We start from the raw sequence: 18,099 nt of genomic DNA, 5'->3' as shown, positions 1-18,099 counted from the left end.
TCTGAGAAGGTAACGAAGTTTTCAAGTACAGAATTCCTGATTATAAGTAATACCCTATTTGCTCAATACTAATATGGGCTTTTTTTCACATTTCAGTATTTCTGAAATAAGACACATCTAAAACTTAATACATACAATTAATAAGATAAGGGTGTTTTCCCCCTGAAAAGATGATTCCATCAATAGCACACTTTACAACTGTTGGTATCTTAAAACTAAGAAAACGTGGTGATGATAACCATTGACCATCAGGTCTCAATTCTTCAGCAGTCACGGTCCCTCAGGTGTCTGAGTTTCTGGGCAGATTTCAATAGATTTTAACCACAGTATCATGGACACCATGAAAGTCAGGCAATGGCCACACCTATCCCTGAATCAGAGAGACTCTTAAAATGACTCTACAAGGTTCATATCTCATCCAATCACCTCAAAACCTGCCCCTCCTATCACTACAGCAACCCACAAAAATGGGGCAAGAGAAGAACTGTTTGATGCTTGTTAAGTCCAGGAGCTTGGCTCATCTTTTGATGTCACCTGATCTATCAGGACCACACTGTCAGGACCATGTGTGAGGATTCCACAGCAGGTACCAAATCATCCAAACTTAAAATACCAGCTGGAATTTAAATAAGAGATGCAGTACAGTTCTTCTACTTTACTTAGAGGGCTCCAGCTAAGCCCAAGCAGAGATGCCTCCAAACGTGCTCTAAAATAATTATGTGGGGAAGAGAGGAGAGTCATTATGCAAATACAAGCCATTCAAAACTACTAAGTCTGAAGAAGATAATGTCAGATACCTAGCAGAGAAATGGGGAGAGGAATTCTTTGCTCACACTCCTCCCTTTAGCATTGCAGCCCTGGACCACCAGGTAATTACCATCTTCACCTGTTAACATTTCTCCAGGCTAACAAGCGAACTGAGAGCCAGGTGCAGGTGCCGCATTTCATTTAACCACAAACAAACCTGAGATGTGTTGTCCCCATTATAATGATAAGAAACAGTGGCTTCTAGAGAGTGAATGACTTGGCCAAATACATACAACCAGGAAGTGTTAGAATAGGAAAGAGGAGTGTGAATCACCAAAATAGACTGCCTCTGCTACAACTTGTATAAAGAAACATCCTGCATAAGTTAAAAGACAATAAGATGACAGAGCAAGTCATAATTCAACAAACATTTAGGTGATTCTATACCATCAAAGGATAACTGCAAAGAGTAGTTGAAAAATAAATATTTAATATTAATGTAACCATAATCATAATTCTGTTTTAGACTGCCTTTGTCAAAATTCTTTCCATCTTCAGATTCTGTCTTAAAAAAAACAACTGTACATTGTATTTCTCTTTACAAGTGAGATTTAAGCCATTGTACAATATTTTAATATTTAATTTAACATATCTAACAACATATTCCTATGTTCAATGTAAACAAAACCTAAAGTTTTCATTCTTATTTTGTTTTTGCAAAAGAATGCTCTGTGCCCATTTTTCAGATAAAAGAGGCTAAAATAATATGACTGGAAGAGATGTAAAGAGAAAAAAGGCACCAAAAGCTAGTAAGCCAGCGAAGGTCTCCAGAGGGGCTGCAGTGTGTGTGTGTGTGTGGGGGGGGGGTGGGCGTGTAAAGGGGGAGTGTCTATAAACCAGCAAAATACCACCTGCCTATTTTCAAGCTTAGAAAGGTGCATACCTTTGAAAGCAACAGAATTTAAGTCCAACATGGCACTTTCAGAAAATGGCATCAAAGGTTGGACTATAAATCTTTCTTATTCTCAAGTCACTGGACATTTAAGAGCAAAGATATTGATGGGTTCTTTCTCTCCTTTTCTTCTTCCTTGTAACAGATGTATGATTCATGGATTGTCCTTTAGTGGTCTCCATTTTCATCTTATTGCTTTTTCTTTGCTTCTGCTTTCTGACAGCTCTGAAAAACAAGGTGCTAAATTATTTTGGAGAATGAGCACAGTGAATTATGTAATTATGTTGAAGTTTAATTAACTAGCTAACCAAATAAGAAAACAGAAGGGAAAGAATTTACTGTATTATAAGCATAAATCCTCAGAATCCTAACCACAGTAACAAGGAGATAGAGTCCTGACCAAGCAAAATGTTTTAGAGAAGAAATTTCTTTGAAAGATGGTTACTACAAATTTAGAACAATCTATTCAGGACAAATACACCACAGAGGTAAAGAGTCAAGCCAATGAGTTGGGAGGGTTTTTTTTTTTTTTTTCCCCTTATACATCTGTACTGCTCAACTCAGCACTTCTATCTCCAAATCCCTGAATTACATATTTCAGAAAAAGACCAATACATTGACAGTTAGCAATGGTAGAAAAATGCTGCAGCTCTGAAAAGGCTTACAGAAGCTCATCTTATAGTCTTAATTTTCCTTTCCTCAGTATCCTAAAATCTTGACAAGTGCCATACAGGATGTCCACATTTAGTGGGCTCTTGAAGACTAGCTTCAAAATGAATAAGCTGAAAGTCAATCTCCAAAAAACATTAACAGAAAACAAAAACAGATCCTTTGTTTCAGGTGCTCTCTGAACTAAGTTACAGGCAATCTATAGCTGAGAAAGATTACTGGTCTGTTCATTCACTTTCTCCAAGATAGCAGAATCATGCCATTTATTATATCATGACCAAAGGGGTGGGCTGGGGCTGCCAGCACTGGCAAACCTGGAAACTTCCAAGGCTGCCCAGCAATATCAACTGCTGGACTCCTTCTTATAAAACACCACAAGTCCTAGGGGAAAGCTTCTTCTTGATCTTCCCAGGACCAAAATCTGGGAAAGCAGCTTCATATACAGTATATAATCTCCTAGTGGACAAACCCAGCCTCTCCTTTGGTTCCTTCAGTATACATATTAAGTGTTGGGAATACGAACATGAATGGGCACAACTGACTTCAAGGAGCTGGGAGACTGAGACAAGGCAGGCGTCACCCTTCCCTTTCCTTCTCCCCACTTTTCTTTTTTAGGGAAAGAAACTGAGGCTAAGAAACCATCTATGAGGAAGTGGCAGAACCAGCTTGATTCAGGAAACCATGCTCTTAATTTTACCTTCATACTACATACACTACTATAAATTATTCAGGTATATAAAATGTTCAGCATATAGTAACTCCTAAATAAATATTAGCTATTGTTAGTAGCTCCACATGACTACTATTCAGAATTTTGCTTGGTAATTTAATATTTTTCCATGTTTAGATTTCACACTAGGGTATCTTTAAAGTTCAAAATAGAACAAAACAGTCATCTTCGTTCTGTTTTGTGAATGTTATATAAGTCTCCTTTTTCTCTAGCCATTCATTTTAAAGTAGGAAAATGTCCTGGTAAGTGATGATTTAGCAAATGTAATGACATATAATCTCTTGATGGCAAAATCAATGACGTTATTATGCATGCCTGTATATAAAATTCAAACAAATTTTCTTTGGCTTATCCACTGATAAGAACTAAACATGAACCAGATTTCACTAGTTAGGTTAGTTAAGTCGTTCAGTCATGTCCGACTCTTTGCAACCCAGTGGACTATAGCCCACCAGGCTCCTCCACCCATGGGATTCTCCAGGCAAGAATACTGGAGTGGGTTGCCATTTCCTTCTCCAGTGGATCTTCCCGACCCAGGGATTGAACCCAGGTCTCCCACACTGCGGGCAGAAGCTTTAACCTCGGAGCCATTAGATTTCACTAGAAGATATGGTAAACAAAAACAGAAAGAAAATATTCATTTGTAATATGAATGAACAAAATGTTCCAGAGGTAGAGTCTTTAAACAGTGATAAACTGAGTATAAATCAATTGGCTGTTTTATTTTGCCTTAAAATTAAATTCACCTGGTATTGATATTTGTCCTCTAAATTCCAAGTATTTATGTAACTGATAAAACAAGCTCTAACCACAAGAGGGAGCCAGCATCATTCTAGTTCATAACCAAAGGACAATTAATACTAAGGAAAACTAAAGTAACATAGAAGTGAAGTGAAGTCGCTCAGTCGTGTCCAACTCTTTACGACCCCGTGGACTGTAGCCTGCCAGGCTTCTCCGTCCATGGGATTCGCCAGGCAAGAATACTGGAGTGGGTTACCATTTCCTTCTCTAGGGGATCTTCCCGACCCAGGGATCGAACCTAGGTCTCCTGCATTGGAGGCAGACACTTAAACCTCTGAGCCACCAGCAACATAAGACAACTATAAAACATACAAGATGAAAACACCTTTGATGCCATATAGGCTAAAAAAAAAGCATAAAAATTATTTTTTACTATTATAAAAAGTTCATGCCTTGTCAACTCATTGTAAAAACTTTTTGAAAGCAATACCTGAAAATAACCATTAACAGTTTAGGTGTCTTCTCTAAGAGAAGAAGGTGATACTATTCAAGAATTATCAGGTATACCACGTCCTAAAAGATTTGGTCTTAAATGAAAATTGATAAAATCTAGTACTGAAAGATACTACATGATTTTCCTCAATGAAAACAATATATATTACTAACAAATAGACTAGTCAGAGCTATTTAAGAACCAAGGAAGAGCCTACAATGTATTACCAAAAGGCAAATTCAGTTTCCATGTGTCACAGAATCACAGAATCAAAGGCTGAGCATGATACTAATTCGTTTGCAACTAGAATTATACTGTAAATAGTAAAACACCCCTAGATCACCCCTACTTTATGAGACTGTATTCTATTCTTAAAGGATTATAAGGAAAAGTATTTTCTAAGATTCAATATACCTCTTTAATTAATTTTTATAATACCACTTCTACCCTTGATTACCTAGTGGGAATAAATTATTTAAAGTAGATTCAATATGGGCTTCTCTGGTGGCTCCGATGGTAAAGAATCTGCTTGTAATGCAAGTGACTCAGGTTTGACCCCTGGGTTGGGAAGATCCCTTGGAAAAAGAAATGGCCACCCACTCCAGTATTCTTGCCTGGAGAATTCTATGGACAGAGGAGCCTGGCAGGCTACAGTCCATGGGGTCACAAAGAGTCAGACATGACTAAGTGACTGACACTCTCATTTTCACTTTTCAATGGAAAAGGTAGTTTAAATAGTAGGCAGAATTCAAACGGCTGGGCTTTAATGAAAAAAAAATTCTACTGACCAAAAAAATAAAAACAGATGGAAAAGAATACAATCATAAGTAGTTAGTAAAGCATCAGGTATTCAGGTTGGTACAAAAGTAATTGTTTTGGACCATGAATTTTAAATCATTATAGCTAGACTCAAACACATCTTTATTAATCAAAACAGGAACCATTACAATCAACACATATTTGCCAGTGAGAAAATAAGTTTGTTTATCCCTATAGCGTAAAAATCTGTGCTTCAGGATTTGACGAACTCTTGGAAGGCATTTTCTGCCGCCTGCTGGTTGTGGAAGCATTTTCCCTGCAAAAAGCTGTTGAGATGCTTGAAGATGTGGTAGTTGGTTAGCGAGAGGTTAGGTGATTATGGAGGAAGAGGCAAAACTCTGTTTTCCAATTCATTCAACTTTTGAAGCAGCTGTGTGACATGGGGTCAGGTGATGTTGTAGAGGATTGGGCCCATTCCATTGACCAACAGTGTCTGCAGGCGCTGCAGTTTTTGGTGCATCTCATCGATTTGCTGAGCATACTTCTCAGATGTAATGGTTTCAGAAGGCTTCAGAGAGCTGTAGTGGATCAGACAGGCAGCAGACCACCAAACAGTGACCATGACCTTTCATGGTATTAGTTTGGCCTTGGGAAGTGCCCTGGAGTTTGTTCTTGGTCCAACCACTGAGCTGGTCATTGACAGTTGTCATATAAAATCCACTTTCATCATGCATTACAATCCAATCAAGAAATGTTGCACAGAATAAGAGAAACTGCAGCTGCTAAGTCGCTTCAGTCGTGTCGAACTCTGTGCAACCCCACAGTTGGCAGCCCACCAGGCTCCCCCATCCCTGGGATTCTCCAGGCAAGAACACTGGAGTGGGTTGCCATTTCCTTCTCCAACGCATGGAAGTGAGAAGTGAAAGTGAAGTCACTCAGTCATGTCCGACTCTTAGCGACCCCATGGACTGCAGCCCACCAGGCTCCTCCGTCCACGGGATTTTCCAGGCAAGAGTACTGGAGTGGGTTGCCAGTGCCTTCTCCGAGAGTAAGAGAAGATGACACTTCAAAACAATTACTTTTTTATTTTTGGTCAGCTCATCAGGCAACCATTTATTGAGCTTTTTCACCTTTCCAATTTGTTTGAAATGCCAAATGACCATAGAATGGTCAATGTTGAGTTCTTCAGCAACTTCTCCGTTAAGGGGATCAGCTTCAATGATGGCTCTCAATTGGTTGTTGTCAACTTCCTATGACCAACTGTATTACACTCCTCATCTTCAAGGTTCTTGTCTCCTTTACAAAACTTCTTGAACCACCACTGCACTGTATGTATGTAGCAGTTCCTGGGTCAAATGCATTGTTGATGTTGTGAGTTGTCTCTGCTGCTTTACAACCCATTTCGAACTCGAATAAAAAAATTGCTCAAATTTGTTTTTTTGTCTAATATCATTTCTATAGTCTAAAATAAATATAAAATAAACAAGTAATAAGTAATCAGCAAAAAAGAAATGTGCATTAAAAGGATGCATAAAGTAACATCTATTTAAGAATGTATTCCAGTATCAAATGGCAAAATTCAACAATGCAAGACCACAATTACTTTTGCACCAACCTAACACTTCTAATACTAAAAGATGTTTTTTTCATCACAAGTTATATGATTGCTCAAAATTTTTATCCTGATCTCAATTTTAATGTAATATTAAACTTAGCTATCGGGTTTCCACATCAGCAAAACAAGAGGACTCAATCAATACATGTCATCCCTTTAGTTTAAAAAGAAAAAAATGTAATCATAAGTTAGCCCATTTGAAATACCAATAATATTTCTAAATCAACTACTGTCATTGGTATAATGTTGCTCTGAATTATAACAACTATATCACATACACATATAGGAAAGTTAGTCATTTTCTACCTTATATTTTGGTTATTTACTGGTCTTGCCTGTAAAATCTTAAGCTCTCTGAAACTCACCTTGATAACCTTCCTCCCCATCTATGCAAACAATGTCTAACAGTGAAAGCAACAATTAATTTCACACTTATGGATCCTCCAATTATTGCACACTTTTGTGGATTGTTCTGTACACAAGAAAAATTTTTTCTAGTAAATAAAGGAATTCTACTAACTTGTTAACTTTCTTAGATGTAGAGATGTTAGGACAAGTACTCCGTTTATGATCTAATTCACCACAAATAAAGCAGCCGTCTTTAGGGCCCTTGCAAGAATGATCTGGAAGAGCACAGTGATTGCAAATGCTACAGTGGATCCAGGCTGTAAAATAAAATATTAGGTTTCAGAAGAGGTTCATTTAATAGAATTTTTCATTAGATTAACCTTTATGATGAGGAAGTATGAATAGTGTTTACTTAAAATATTGTGATTGCTTTGGCTAGCTAATTATACTTTGGCTAAAGGGGCCAAGGTTAAGAGGCTGGAATCCCACGTAAATCAGCTAACTTCTTTCTCATACGTGGCAACAAATTCCGCCCTTCTGCAATGAGTCACGAACCACTGATACAATGGGGACTGGCTGAACAATACAAAATCCTACTAAAATAAGCCAAACCAAACAAGGTAAAGTCATCTCTCTGAAGAAGAGAAAGTTCATTTTAATAAGTGTAAAAATTAAAAAGAAAGTAAATTAATGTAAGTCTCTATATTAATTTTTTTCTTTTGTAAATACAGTTAAATAAAAATTCTATTTAGATGAAGAAAAACCCAAATGTTTTCATAGGATCTCAAACACTAAGTCTAAATACTTACAAGGCTTTACACACTTTTTGCAGAGAAAGCAATGGTTCCATTTCCTGCCATCCTACAAAAACAATTTTTAAATTATGATTAATTTGTCATTAAGAATCAAGTCTGATAATTAAAAATTAAAATGGCTTATTAAAAGCTGTGTAAATTATTCATTCCTTATTTCTCACTTTCCTGAACTTTACAATTAAATACTTTGATTTTAATTTATGCATTTCTCCACTCAACTCAAATGTCCCAGATTCCTTAACACTAAAACTGGGGGATTTATTTAAATGATCTTGAAAGTCCACTCCAGATCAATCAACCCAAACTGCACGAAGAAGGACTCAATGAAAATTTCAAGAGAATTAATGACTCATAGTTTTTATAGTCTATCTGACATAATCCTTAATAACGTTCATATTTGAGAAAATGTAATTTAGAAGGATGGAGGTTACTATCTGGGTAATTTTAAAACTGAAATAAAACATACCTAAAAAAGTACATGAAATGCATACATCCAGTTTAGTGAGTATTACAAAGTGAACACTGAAGAACCCAACAAGTCAAGAGACAGAATACCGTCAGTCCCCTAGACACTTCCCCAAATGCCCCTTTCTAGTCCAGCATTCCTCCCTCCCCACTGAGAAACACCTATCCTAGCTTTTCTGATGCTCACGTCCTTGTTTTTAACTTTTCCACTTATGTGTGAGTCTCTAAATTAAAAAATTGTGTTTTTTTTTTTCTCATTTTGTAATTTGTATGACTTGGGCATAATTTTTTTTTTTTAATGAAGAATACAGACACTTTCTAAACTAATTGGAAATATATATAATCTATGTAACCGTAGTAAAAAACCAGTATAACCAGTAATACAATTATAAAGTTATAAAAAATGTATTCTCCAATAGTTATAAAAATATAGCCTTTCCTTTAGAGAATAATATGTGCTTATCAGCCAACTAAACTTCACATGTTCTTTTTGACTGGATCTAGTTAAAATAACAGAGCATCCTAAGGGTGATCCTGCCTTCCAAAAATGTCACTAGGAGGTGTGTCCTCTGCAGTCCCTCCTCACCTGTGAAAAGCCTGTCTACTAGTGCTGTGTGAGGAGTAAATGACTCAGCCCATGTACAGCACTTAAGACAGGGCCTGGCACATAAAAAGTCCTGTTATTAACTGCTGCTTCATCAGAACAGTGATTGATATCTAATAACTCAATGCCTTATTTGAAACAATTTTGCCCTCAACAAAATTCAGTCCTCATTTACTGTCTTATTTGAAACACTAATAATTTTAGCAGTCACACAGTACCATATAAAAATAACTCAAAAATTATTAATGATAATGAAGGCAACTAAGTATTTTTAAAAGCCTGCAGTACTTTATGATTAGAGAAAAGGTACTGTATTAAAATATAATTAATAAACAATAATTCACTAACTTGTTGCTGTTGTTCAATTGCTAAGCCATGCCCAATGCTTTGTGATCCCATGGACTGCAGGCTCCTCTGTCCTCCAATATCTCCCAGAGTTTGCTCAAATTCATGTCCATTGAGTTGGTGATGCTATACAACCATGTCATCCTCTGCTGCCTCCTTCTTCTTTTGCCTTCTATCTTTGCCAGCATCAGGGTCTTTTCTAATGAGTCAGCTCTTTGCATCAGGTGGCCAAAGTATTGGAGCTTCAGCAACAGACCTTTCAATGAATATTCAGGGTTGATTTCCTTAGGAATGACTGATTTGATCCCCTTGCTGGTCAAGGGACTCTCTAGAGTCTTTTTCAACACTACTATTCAAAAGCATCAGTCTTTGAAGCTCAGCTTCCTTTATGGTTCAACATTCACACCTGTACATGACTACTGAAAAAACCATAGCTTTGACCATATGGACTTTGTCAGCAAAGGGATGTCTTTGCTTTTTAATATGCTATCTAGGTTTATCATAGCTTTCCTTCCAAGGAGCAAGCGTCTTTTAGTTTCATGGCTGGAGTCACCATCTGCAGTGATTTTGGAGCCCAAGAAAAGAAAATCTGTCACTGCTTCTACTTTTTCCCGATCTATTTGCCATGAAGTGATGGGACTGGATGCCATGATCTTAGATTTTTGAAATGTTAAGTTTCAAGTCAGTTTTTTCACTCTCCTCTTTAGAGGCTCTTTAGTTCCTCTTCACTTTCTGCCATTAGAGTGGTATCATGTGCATATCTGAGGCTGTTGATATTTCCCTTGGCAATCTTGATTCCAGCTTGTGAGTCATCCAGCTCAGCATTTCACATGATGTACTCTGCAGATAAGTTAAATAAGCAGTGTGACAATATACAGTCTTGATGTACTCCTTTCCCAATTTTGAACCAGTCCATTGTTCTACAGTAAGTTCTAACTGTTGCTTCTTGACCTGCATATAGGTTCCTTAGGAGACATGTAAAGTGGTCTGGTACTCCCACCTCATTACGAATTTCCCAGTTTGTTGTGATCCACACAGTCAAAGGCTTTAGCATAATCAATGAAGCAGAAGTAGATGCTTCTCTGGAATTCCCTTGCTTTCTCCATGACCCAATGAATATGGGCAATTTGATCTCTGGTTCCTCTGGCTTTTCTCAACCCAGCTTGCACATTTGAAAGTTCTTGGTTCACATATTGCTGAAGCCTAGTTTGAAGGATTTTGAGCATAACCTTGCTAGCATGTGAAATGAGCACAACTGTATAGCAGTTTGAACATTCTTTGGCATTAATACATTAATATGAATAGAAAACTATACCTTGGATGTACAAGAATTACAGTGTTCACAGTGTTGATTCTCTAGAGAAACATATCGTTGACACAGTGGGCAAAATCTAAGGAGAAAAGAAAGACTCGATGAAATGGGCTGCATATATTTATACCTATTGAGATTCACAAGGTAGATAAAAGTTCACAAGGCATGTTACAAAAATTCGGTATAATTCAAGTTAAATCCAATATAACATTTTAGGCCACATTTAATAGTAATAAAAGTACTACATGAGTCAATATGAAAGGCATTTTCATGTTAGATATACAGAACTTTATTTTCAGTGACCAATGTATTTCAAGGTCCCTCTATGATCTTACCTGTACCCTTCTTCAATAGGAAGGATTATTTTGTTAGGTGGGATATTCGTGAAAATACGCACAGGAGACTGTTTCCGTCCCGTCTTTCCATGTTTATAAAGTGCATGATTATCATAATCTACCTAGAATGTAAAAAAAAAAAAAAAAAATTAAAAGAAAAATTTCTCAACTGAGTCAACATTTGTTAAGACTCTTTAACCAATAAGTGAACAAACTGATGCCAAGATACAAATTAAATCAGAATATTTAACAAGAAGTTCTTAAAAGCAAGAGTTTACTTATTAGTCAACAGATTCAGAGAGGACTCCATGACAGTAAAATTGTATTATAAAAAAGGTACAATTTGTTATGACAGATTCATGTTACCTGGAATTAAGAGAACTCTAATCTTGTATCCAATGCAACAGACTCTGCAAGAAGGACTATTACATAATTAAGAATTTAGCTTTGAGGGTTAAAAAATTCCACCTTTGATGATCTGTGCCAGGGCAGTTAGGGTGCTTCACTGTTTGCATTCACTGCGTGTCAGTTTTCAGCTCCCTGAGGCTCAGTGTCACCTTGGTTTGGCCCTCCACCGTCACTTTCTGACAGAGCCAGGTCAAGGCCAGGCAGTGGCTCTGCCGCTCACTTGTTATATGACTTCAGGCAAGCCTGCATCATTTTCATCTGGAAAAGGTTACTAACAACTACCTTAGAGTTGCTGTGAAAGTTGAATGAGCCAGTGTAGGTAAAACACTGAATTCAGGACCTGGCATAAGTTGGCGACAGAAGGATGGAGACACAGAGGGAAATCAACTACAGTTCTCCCCACAATGACTACTTCAAGCATTCACCTCTCTCCTTAATATCCCTAACTCAACTTTCCCTTTCTACAGATTATCTGGAAAGTAAACTGAAACCAATAAGCATGATTCCTATCAGCTTCTGGCTCCTGTCTCCTCCTCCAGCTTATCACCCATAAACATTCTCAGTTTGGTTTTAAAACTGCTGTGAATTCCACCTAGCCACTAAGTCCATCTTTCTTCAGATCATTAACTCTCAAACTGTGGTGTCTGGATCAGCAATATCAGCATCACCTGGGATCATGTTAGAAATGCAATTTCTTGTCCCACCTAGGACCTAAAAACACAAACTCTGGGGGTGGGGCCCAGCAATCTGTATTTTTAACAAGCCCTCTTTGCACACTAAAGTTTGAGAAACACTGCTTTAGATCACCCACCAGAGTATTATGTGATTTTTATAAGCTAGATCCCAACTTTCAAGTAATAAATTGTGTAGATTCTACATAAGATTACACTTAAGAATTTATAACAGAACAACCTCACAAGCTAGCTATTTAATGAGAGAATTGCAAAAATATAAGGCATAAGGCATGTCAGAAATTCCTGTCAAAGTGTCCAAAACTTTGGCCACCTGATGCGAAGAACTGACTCATTGGAAAAGACCCTTATGCCCTGATGCTGGGAAAGATTGAAGGCAGAAGGAAAAGGGGACGAAAGAGGATGAGAAGGTTGGATGGCATCACCGACTCGATGGACATGAGTTTGAGCAAGCTCTGGAAGATAGTGAAGGACAGGGAAGCCTGGCATGCTGCAGTCCATGGGGTCGCAGAGTCGGACACAACTGAGCGACTGAACTGCCTGAACTGGAGGCACTGAGCACGATGGAAAGAGAGGCCTTTAATGGGAGATTCCTAGGTTCTCCCATGACCGTAGCACTGCTGGCTAGATGTACAGGGGAACAAATCTAGGAAGACTGATTAACAAGCTTCAGCAGCAGGGGGGAAGAAAAGTACAAGGTGAGGAGACCCAACTAAACGAGAGACAGTGAGGAAAAAAGCCCTAGGGTGTTCTGCACGGTAAGCATACACAGGTCAGCATAGGGAGTCCACAGTCTAGGGTAACCATTAAGAGTAGGTGTGGGCCTACAGCTGGATTACTCAGGACTATAACAACTGTAGTATCATTAACAAGGAAAGGAGACGAGGTTAGATCACTTTCAAAGCTCTGCATTCAGTTGCTACATTTTGAGACATTAATAAAGCCAGTTCATTTCTACTGAAAGTAATGGGGATAAATAGGACTTACAGTTTTACAGACTGGGGGTGTTTATTCAGAAAAGAGAAGACTGGGAGGATTTGATGGCTATTTTATAACTGAAGGGGTGTTATGTGGAATAGAAATTAGAATTCTCCTTCATTGCTTTGGAAAATAGAAGTAGGACCAATGGTTAGAAGTTAATAGGGAGCATATTTTATCTCCATATGAGAAAATTTTCTAATGATTAGAGCTATTAAATAAATTGAGTTGCCTTGTAAGGCTGTAGGACTTTGCTCACTGAAAGCATTCAAGTGAGGCTAGATGGCTGCTCGTCATGAATTTAGTGGAGAGGATTATTACATTGGGAAGTTAGCCTATGCTAAAGCTATGCTTGTTTCCAACTTTAAAATTCTATGAATATATGTTACCTATTAGAGGCTAAGATACAAAAGTAGACTTTACTTCAATCACCTTAAAACAGTACTTTAAGTAGTTTTCTTTTAAAATGGTTTAAATTCATAATTTTTCCCTAACACACTTCCTCAATGTACTCAGTAAATATATGGCACCTTATTAAATCCAACAAAGATATTCTGAACATTTATGAGTGTCATAAGAAAAAAAATTCTTTCCAAGAGAATCTTATGAAGATTTCCAACTGATGGAAAAGAGTATCTTAGAAAGACTTTTAGTAAATGGAATACTCCATGCAATAGAATAGATAGCAGATGGAAGAGAGGGGGAAAAAGAACAATTTCTTTATGATTACCCAAGGAGTCAGAGAATGTGTGTGTCAGGAAGGTGGTTGATTACTTGATTTTGCATAACCTAATTGAGATTATTATTATTTTTAAATGTGGGTTTGTTGTGCTAATTAACTATAAACATATGGTATGTAAAATGCATGCTGCTAGGGTAAATTAATGTACCTCTAACATACATCCATATTTCATAGCTTCATCCACATAAATAAACCTCCTATGGAAGTGCTGTAAAGCAAACACAATTTTGCAAATTGCATATCACTAGTGGTAGAGCTGATACACCATTTTCCCATCATTATCCCTGACATTTCACTCACAATGATGATGAGAGGCATTTTCAAATAGAAAATTTCTCCCATGGAACTGATTAATGTGATGAAGTACTGTATAGAAATGAGGGAAAAGTACAAAATATCTGCAATTCCTAACTTTTAATTTTATCTATAAGCAAATGTCTTCTGCAACACAAGAATGAAACTAGTTCTATGGAAACCAAGACATTCAAGTCGACAATTACTCTGCACCTATTATGCTTTAAGTGTCATGCTGGGAAATAAAGATTAAATAAAACACAGTACATACTTGTATTTTCAGAACTCCCTAAAGTATGTTCTGTTTAATTTCATTATATTCAAAAGATCCCAAGTGAACTCTTCAGCTCCATCACTCAACTTCTGCCATAGCAATAAAGTTTTTTTACATATATATTACGTATATAATATGTAATATATTCATCAGGTTTACGTCTAAAAGTAAAACTTATCTGCCATCCCTTTTTGGGTTCAATTATTTTATTTTACAGGTAAGGAAATAGAAACGTGGAAAGATAAAGTGACTTCCCTCAAGATTAAAGAACTTCTAAAAGGTTAAAAACCTTACTCCATGTAACCTCTTATTTTAAATACCATATGTATAGATACATATAGATATATACAGAGACATACACGGACGTGTTTGTGTGTTATCCATTACTTCAAATCCATTAAATTTTTTATGTTTACTATATATTGAGTTTTGAGAATTTCTTGTCACCTTATAATTTACAATCATTTCTCAGAAATTCTTGTCAAAGTGTCATTTCTTAACATGAAATCAGCCTTGAAAAACTGTTTTCTAATGGGATGATTTTTTAAAATGATAGCTTTAAAAAAAAAAAAGCAAAGATCTCTACTTTTAACAATGTCCCAGACTAAGTAGAAACAAGAGATCACAGCATGTTCCAGGTGGAAGGGAAGTGAGATGATCCAGCTCAGATATGGTAAGTATAGGACCTGAATCTACCACTCTCTGACCCTGACCCTGTGGCAGACATCACAAATCAATCATGCTACTTTCTGCCACTGAGTCTGGTATTCTCAACAAATTCTCCAGGAAGTCACTGACAATTCATCAGGCTTATGTCTAAAAGTAAAACTTATCTGCCATCCCTTTTCTGGTTCGATTATTTTATTTTACAGGTAAGGAAACAGAGACCTGGAAAGATAAAGTGACTTCCCTCAAGATTAAATAGCTTCTAAAAGGCAGTGCTAGGACTCAAACTTCTTCTGACTCTAAATCAGAATTTCTTTTCATTACCAAATCCTTCCTTTCTAGGTCTTAGATAACTATTCTGTATTCATCAAGTGCTTTATCGCTGAAGAGTCTACATGATTTATATTTTATGAAGATTCGCAGCATTTCTGCCTTCCTCTAACCTAAAAAGTATTCCTGAAAAAAGAGATTTTGTGTCTTTTTTCTTTTCTTTTTACTGTATTGTGGTTTGGGGGCATATAATCATCTCAGACCAAGTCAGAAAGAAAGCCTAATCAAGGTCTATGGGAAAAGATATGTGAAGGAAGAAAGGAAACTTGCAAATTTTTCATTTGATGAAGGCAGTTTAATATAAAAGGGAAAAAACTGCCACAAAATGAAGCTAAAGTAACAACAGAAACGAAAGAAAGAATGCAAAAGGTTTGGAAAGGATAATAGTAAGTCTAGAGAAAGTTTCAAAACAAAAACAAAAAACAGAAAAGGTTTACATTCACCCCAGGAGATCTGGCGAAATCTTCTCCCAGTCAGCATGTAATAGGGCAGTAATTCTTATCTTTAGTAGGAATCACAAAAAAATGAAGATTTGTTTCCTTTTATAGTTTTATTCTAATTCTTCTCAAAAGTTGGCTTTCTCTTTAATTGAAAACACTGCTTTCACCCTGACTGATATACATGATCTAATCAGAACCTTCTCCCCCAATGCACTGAGTTATATATATAACTACGTTCAGTAAGCTTGGACCTTGGAACTAGCTCTCAAAACTAAAACGCCAACATTTGTAAAAGTTCTTTTGTAGTAACACAGCCTGTCTAAACAAACAATAACTGGTTAATCCACATTAATTGCTCGCATCTGCCTTATCCTGGATCTGCCTTCTGCCTCCTCACCATTTCAAACTCTTGCCCACAGTGAAAAAATGGAAATAAGTTTGAGCAAACTCGAGGAGATAGCAAAGGACAGGGAAGCCTGGCATGCTGTAATCCATGAGGCTGCAAAAAGTCAGATATGACCTAGTGACTGAAAAACAACAAAATGTGGATGAAAGTTTTCTGAGGAATGATGTGTTTTACAATTTTAATGTCTCAGATACTGTACAAAAGAGAACGTAAGAAAAGTTCTACCCTGACTCTGGGACCATCAGAATGATGACAATATCAAGATGGTTTCAACAATGCTGATAGCAATGACCTTTATTCTACATTTGCTGTGCGTCAGGGACAAGGCTAAGCTTTTTAAGATATTATCTCAAATAATTCTTAAAACCTTATGAGGCAGATATATTGTTACTATGCTCAGGTAACAAGGTAAGTTTCAGAGAGTTAGATAAAATGTGTAGGCCTAGTTATTAAGTGTCAGAACTAGGCTTAAAACTCAGTTCCTTTTCAACTCCAGAAAAAGTGCATCAAGGCTGTATATTGTCACCCTGCTTATTTAACTTATATGCAGAGTACATCATGAGAAACACTGGACTGGAAGAAACACAAGCTGGAATCAAGATTGCCGGGAGACATATCAATAACCTCAGATATGCAAATGACACCACCCTTATGGCAGAAAGTGAAGAGGAACTGAAAAGCCTCTTGATGAAAGTGAAAGAGGAGAGTGAAAATGTTGGCTTAAAGCTCAACATTCAGAAAACGAAGATCACGGTATCCGGTCCCATTACTTCATGGGAAATAGATGGGGAAACAGTGTCAGACTTTATGTTTTGGGGCTCCAAAATCACTGCAGATGGTGACTGCAGCCATGAAATTAAAAGACGCTTACTCCTTGGAAGAAAAGTTATGACCAACCTAGATAGCATATTCAAAAGCAGAGACATTACTTTGCCGACTAAGGTCCATCTAGTCAAGGCTATGGTTTTTCCAGTGGTCACGTACGGATGTGAGAGTTGGACTGTGAAGAAGGCTGAGTGCCGAAGAATTGATACGTTTGAACTGTGGTGTTGGAGAAGACTCTTGAGAGTCCCTTGGACTGCAAGGAGATCCAACCAGTCCATTCTGAAGGAGATCAGACCTGGGATTTCTTTGGAAGGAATGATGCTAAAGCTGAAACTCCAGTACTTTGGCCACCTCATGCGAAGAGTTGACTCATTGGAAAAGACTCTGATGCTGGGAGGGATTGGAGGCAGGAGGAGAAGGGGACGACAGAGGATGAGATGGCTGGATGGCATCACTGACTCGATGGATGTGAGTCTGAGTGAACTCCGGGAGCTGGTGATGGACAGGGAGGCCTGGCATGCTGTAATTCATGGGGTCGCAAAGAGTTGGACATGACTGAGCGACTGAACTGAACTGAACTCACTCAATGTATATAGGGCACCTACTATGTGCCAAACATTGTACTGTATGATTATTCACTGTCAAAGGCAGCAGGTGTACCTGAAGTCAGAAATGGCTTACTCAGTTCACATCTCTAGGATATGTCAACTATCTCTGCATTGCAAGTGTCCATATTACAGCAGAAGTATCCTTCAGACAAGCAACAGAAAACTGGATGCCCTAAAAAGGAAAGTAAACCAGCTTTGAGAAGAATTATGAAACAGATTTTGCCTAAAGCAGAGCTCAAGAAATCAAGGTTAAAATGACTTGTGCTACACAGTTTTGGAAAGGAATCTGTTAATGTGGTTCAACAGCCATGAAAATGTCCATTAAACTTGACAATGTAACTTTTGTAATTCTATTTTAGTTTTAGAAATTTATTTTAATGGAGTTATATACAATATAAAAAAATTCTATGAATAAAAGATGTTTAAAGGTGGAAGCAACCTCTTAAGTCTGAAAAAAGAGAGGATAACAATACAGTCCATTAATGAAATAATAAAGAATAAGATTA

The 18,099-nt window shown here is 37.2% G+C and overlaps 1 protein-coding gene across 1 annotated transcript in view; it reads right to left on the bottom strand.

Moving 5' to 3' along the window:
- Positions 1-1,584: 1,584 nt before the first annotated feature.
- The window catches only part of ZCCHC4 (zinc finger CCHC-type containing 4), a 58,507-nt gene continuing 41,992 nt past the window's right edge, over positions 1,585-18,099 (bottom strand). The window contains exons 9-13 of the mRNA XM_068975566.1: positions 10,931-11,052; positions 10,599-10,674; positions 7,864-7,915; positions 7,227-7,371; positions 1,585-1,924 (exon numbers count right to left, since the gene is read on the bottom strand). Of these exons, the coding sequence (XP_068831667.1) occupies positions 1,789-1,924; positions 7,227-7,371; positions 7,864-7,915; positions 10,599-10,674; positions 10,931-11,052 (531 nt within the window). The 3' untranslated portion in view covers positions 1,585-1,788. The remainder of the gene's footprint in view (positions 1,925-7,226; positions 7,372-7,863; positions 7,916-10,598; positions 10,675-10,930; positions 11,053-18,099) is intronic.

The sequence above is a fragment of the Capricornis sumatraensis genome, chromosome 7 (assembly GCF_032405125.1).
Source record: "Capricornis sumatraensis isolate serow.1 chromosome 7, serow.2, whole genome shotgun sequence".
In the NCBI taxonomy this organism is placed as follows: Eukaryota; Metazoa; Chordata; class Mammalia; order Artiodactyla; family Bovidae; genus Capricornis; species Capricornis sumatraensis.
The sequence above is the reverse complement of the archived record's forward strand: the minus strand, read 5'-3'. Positions and strand labels throughout refer to the sequence as shown.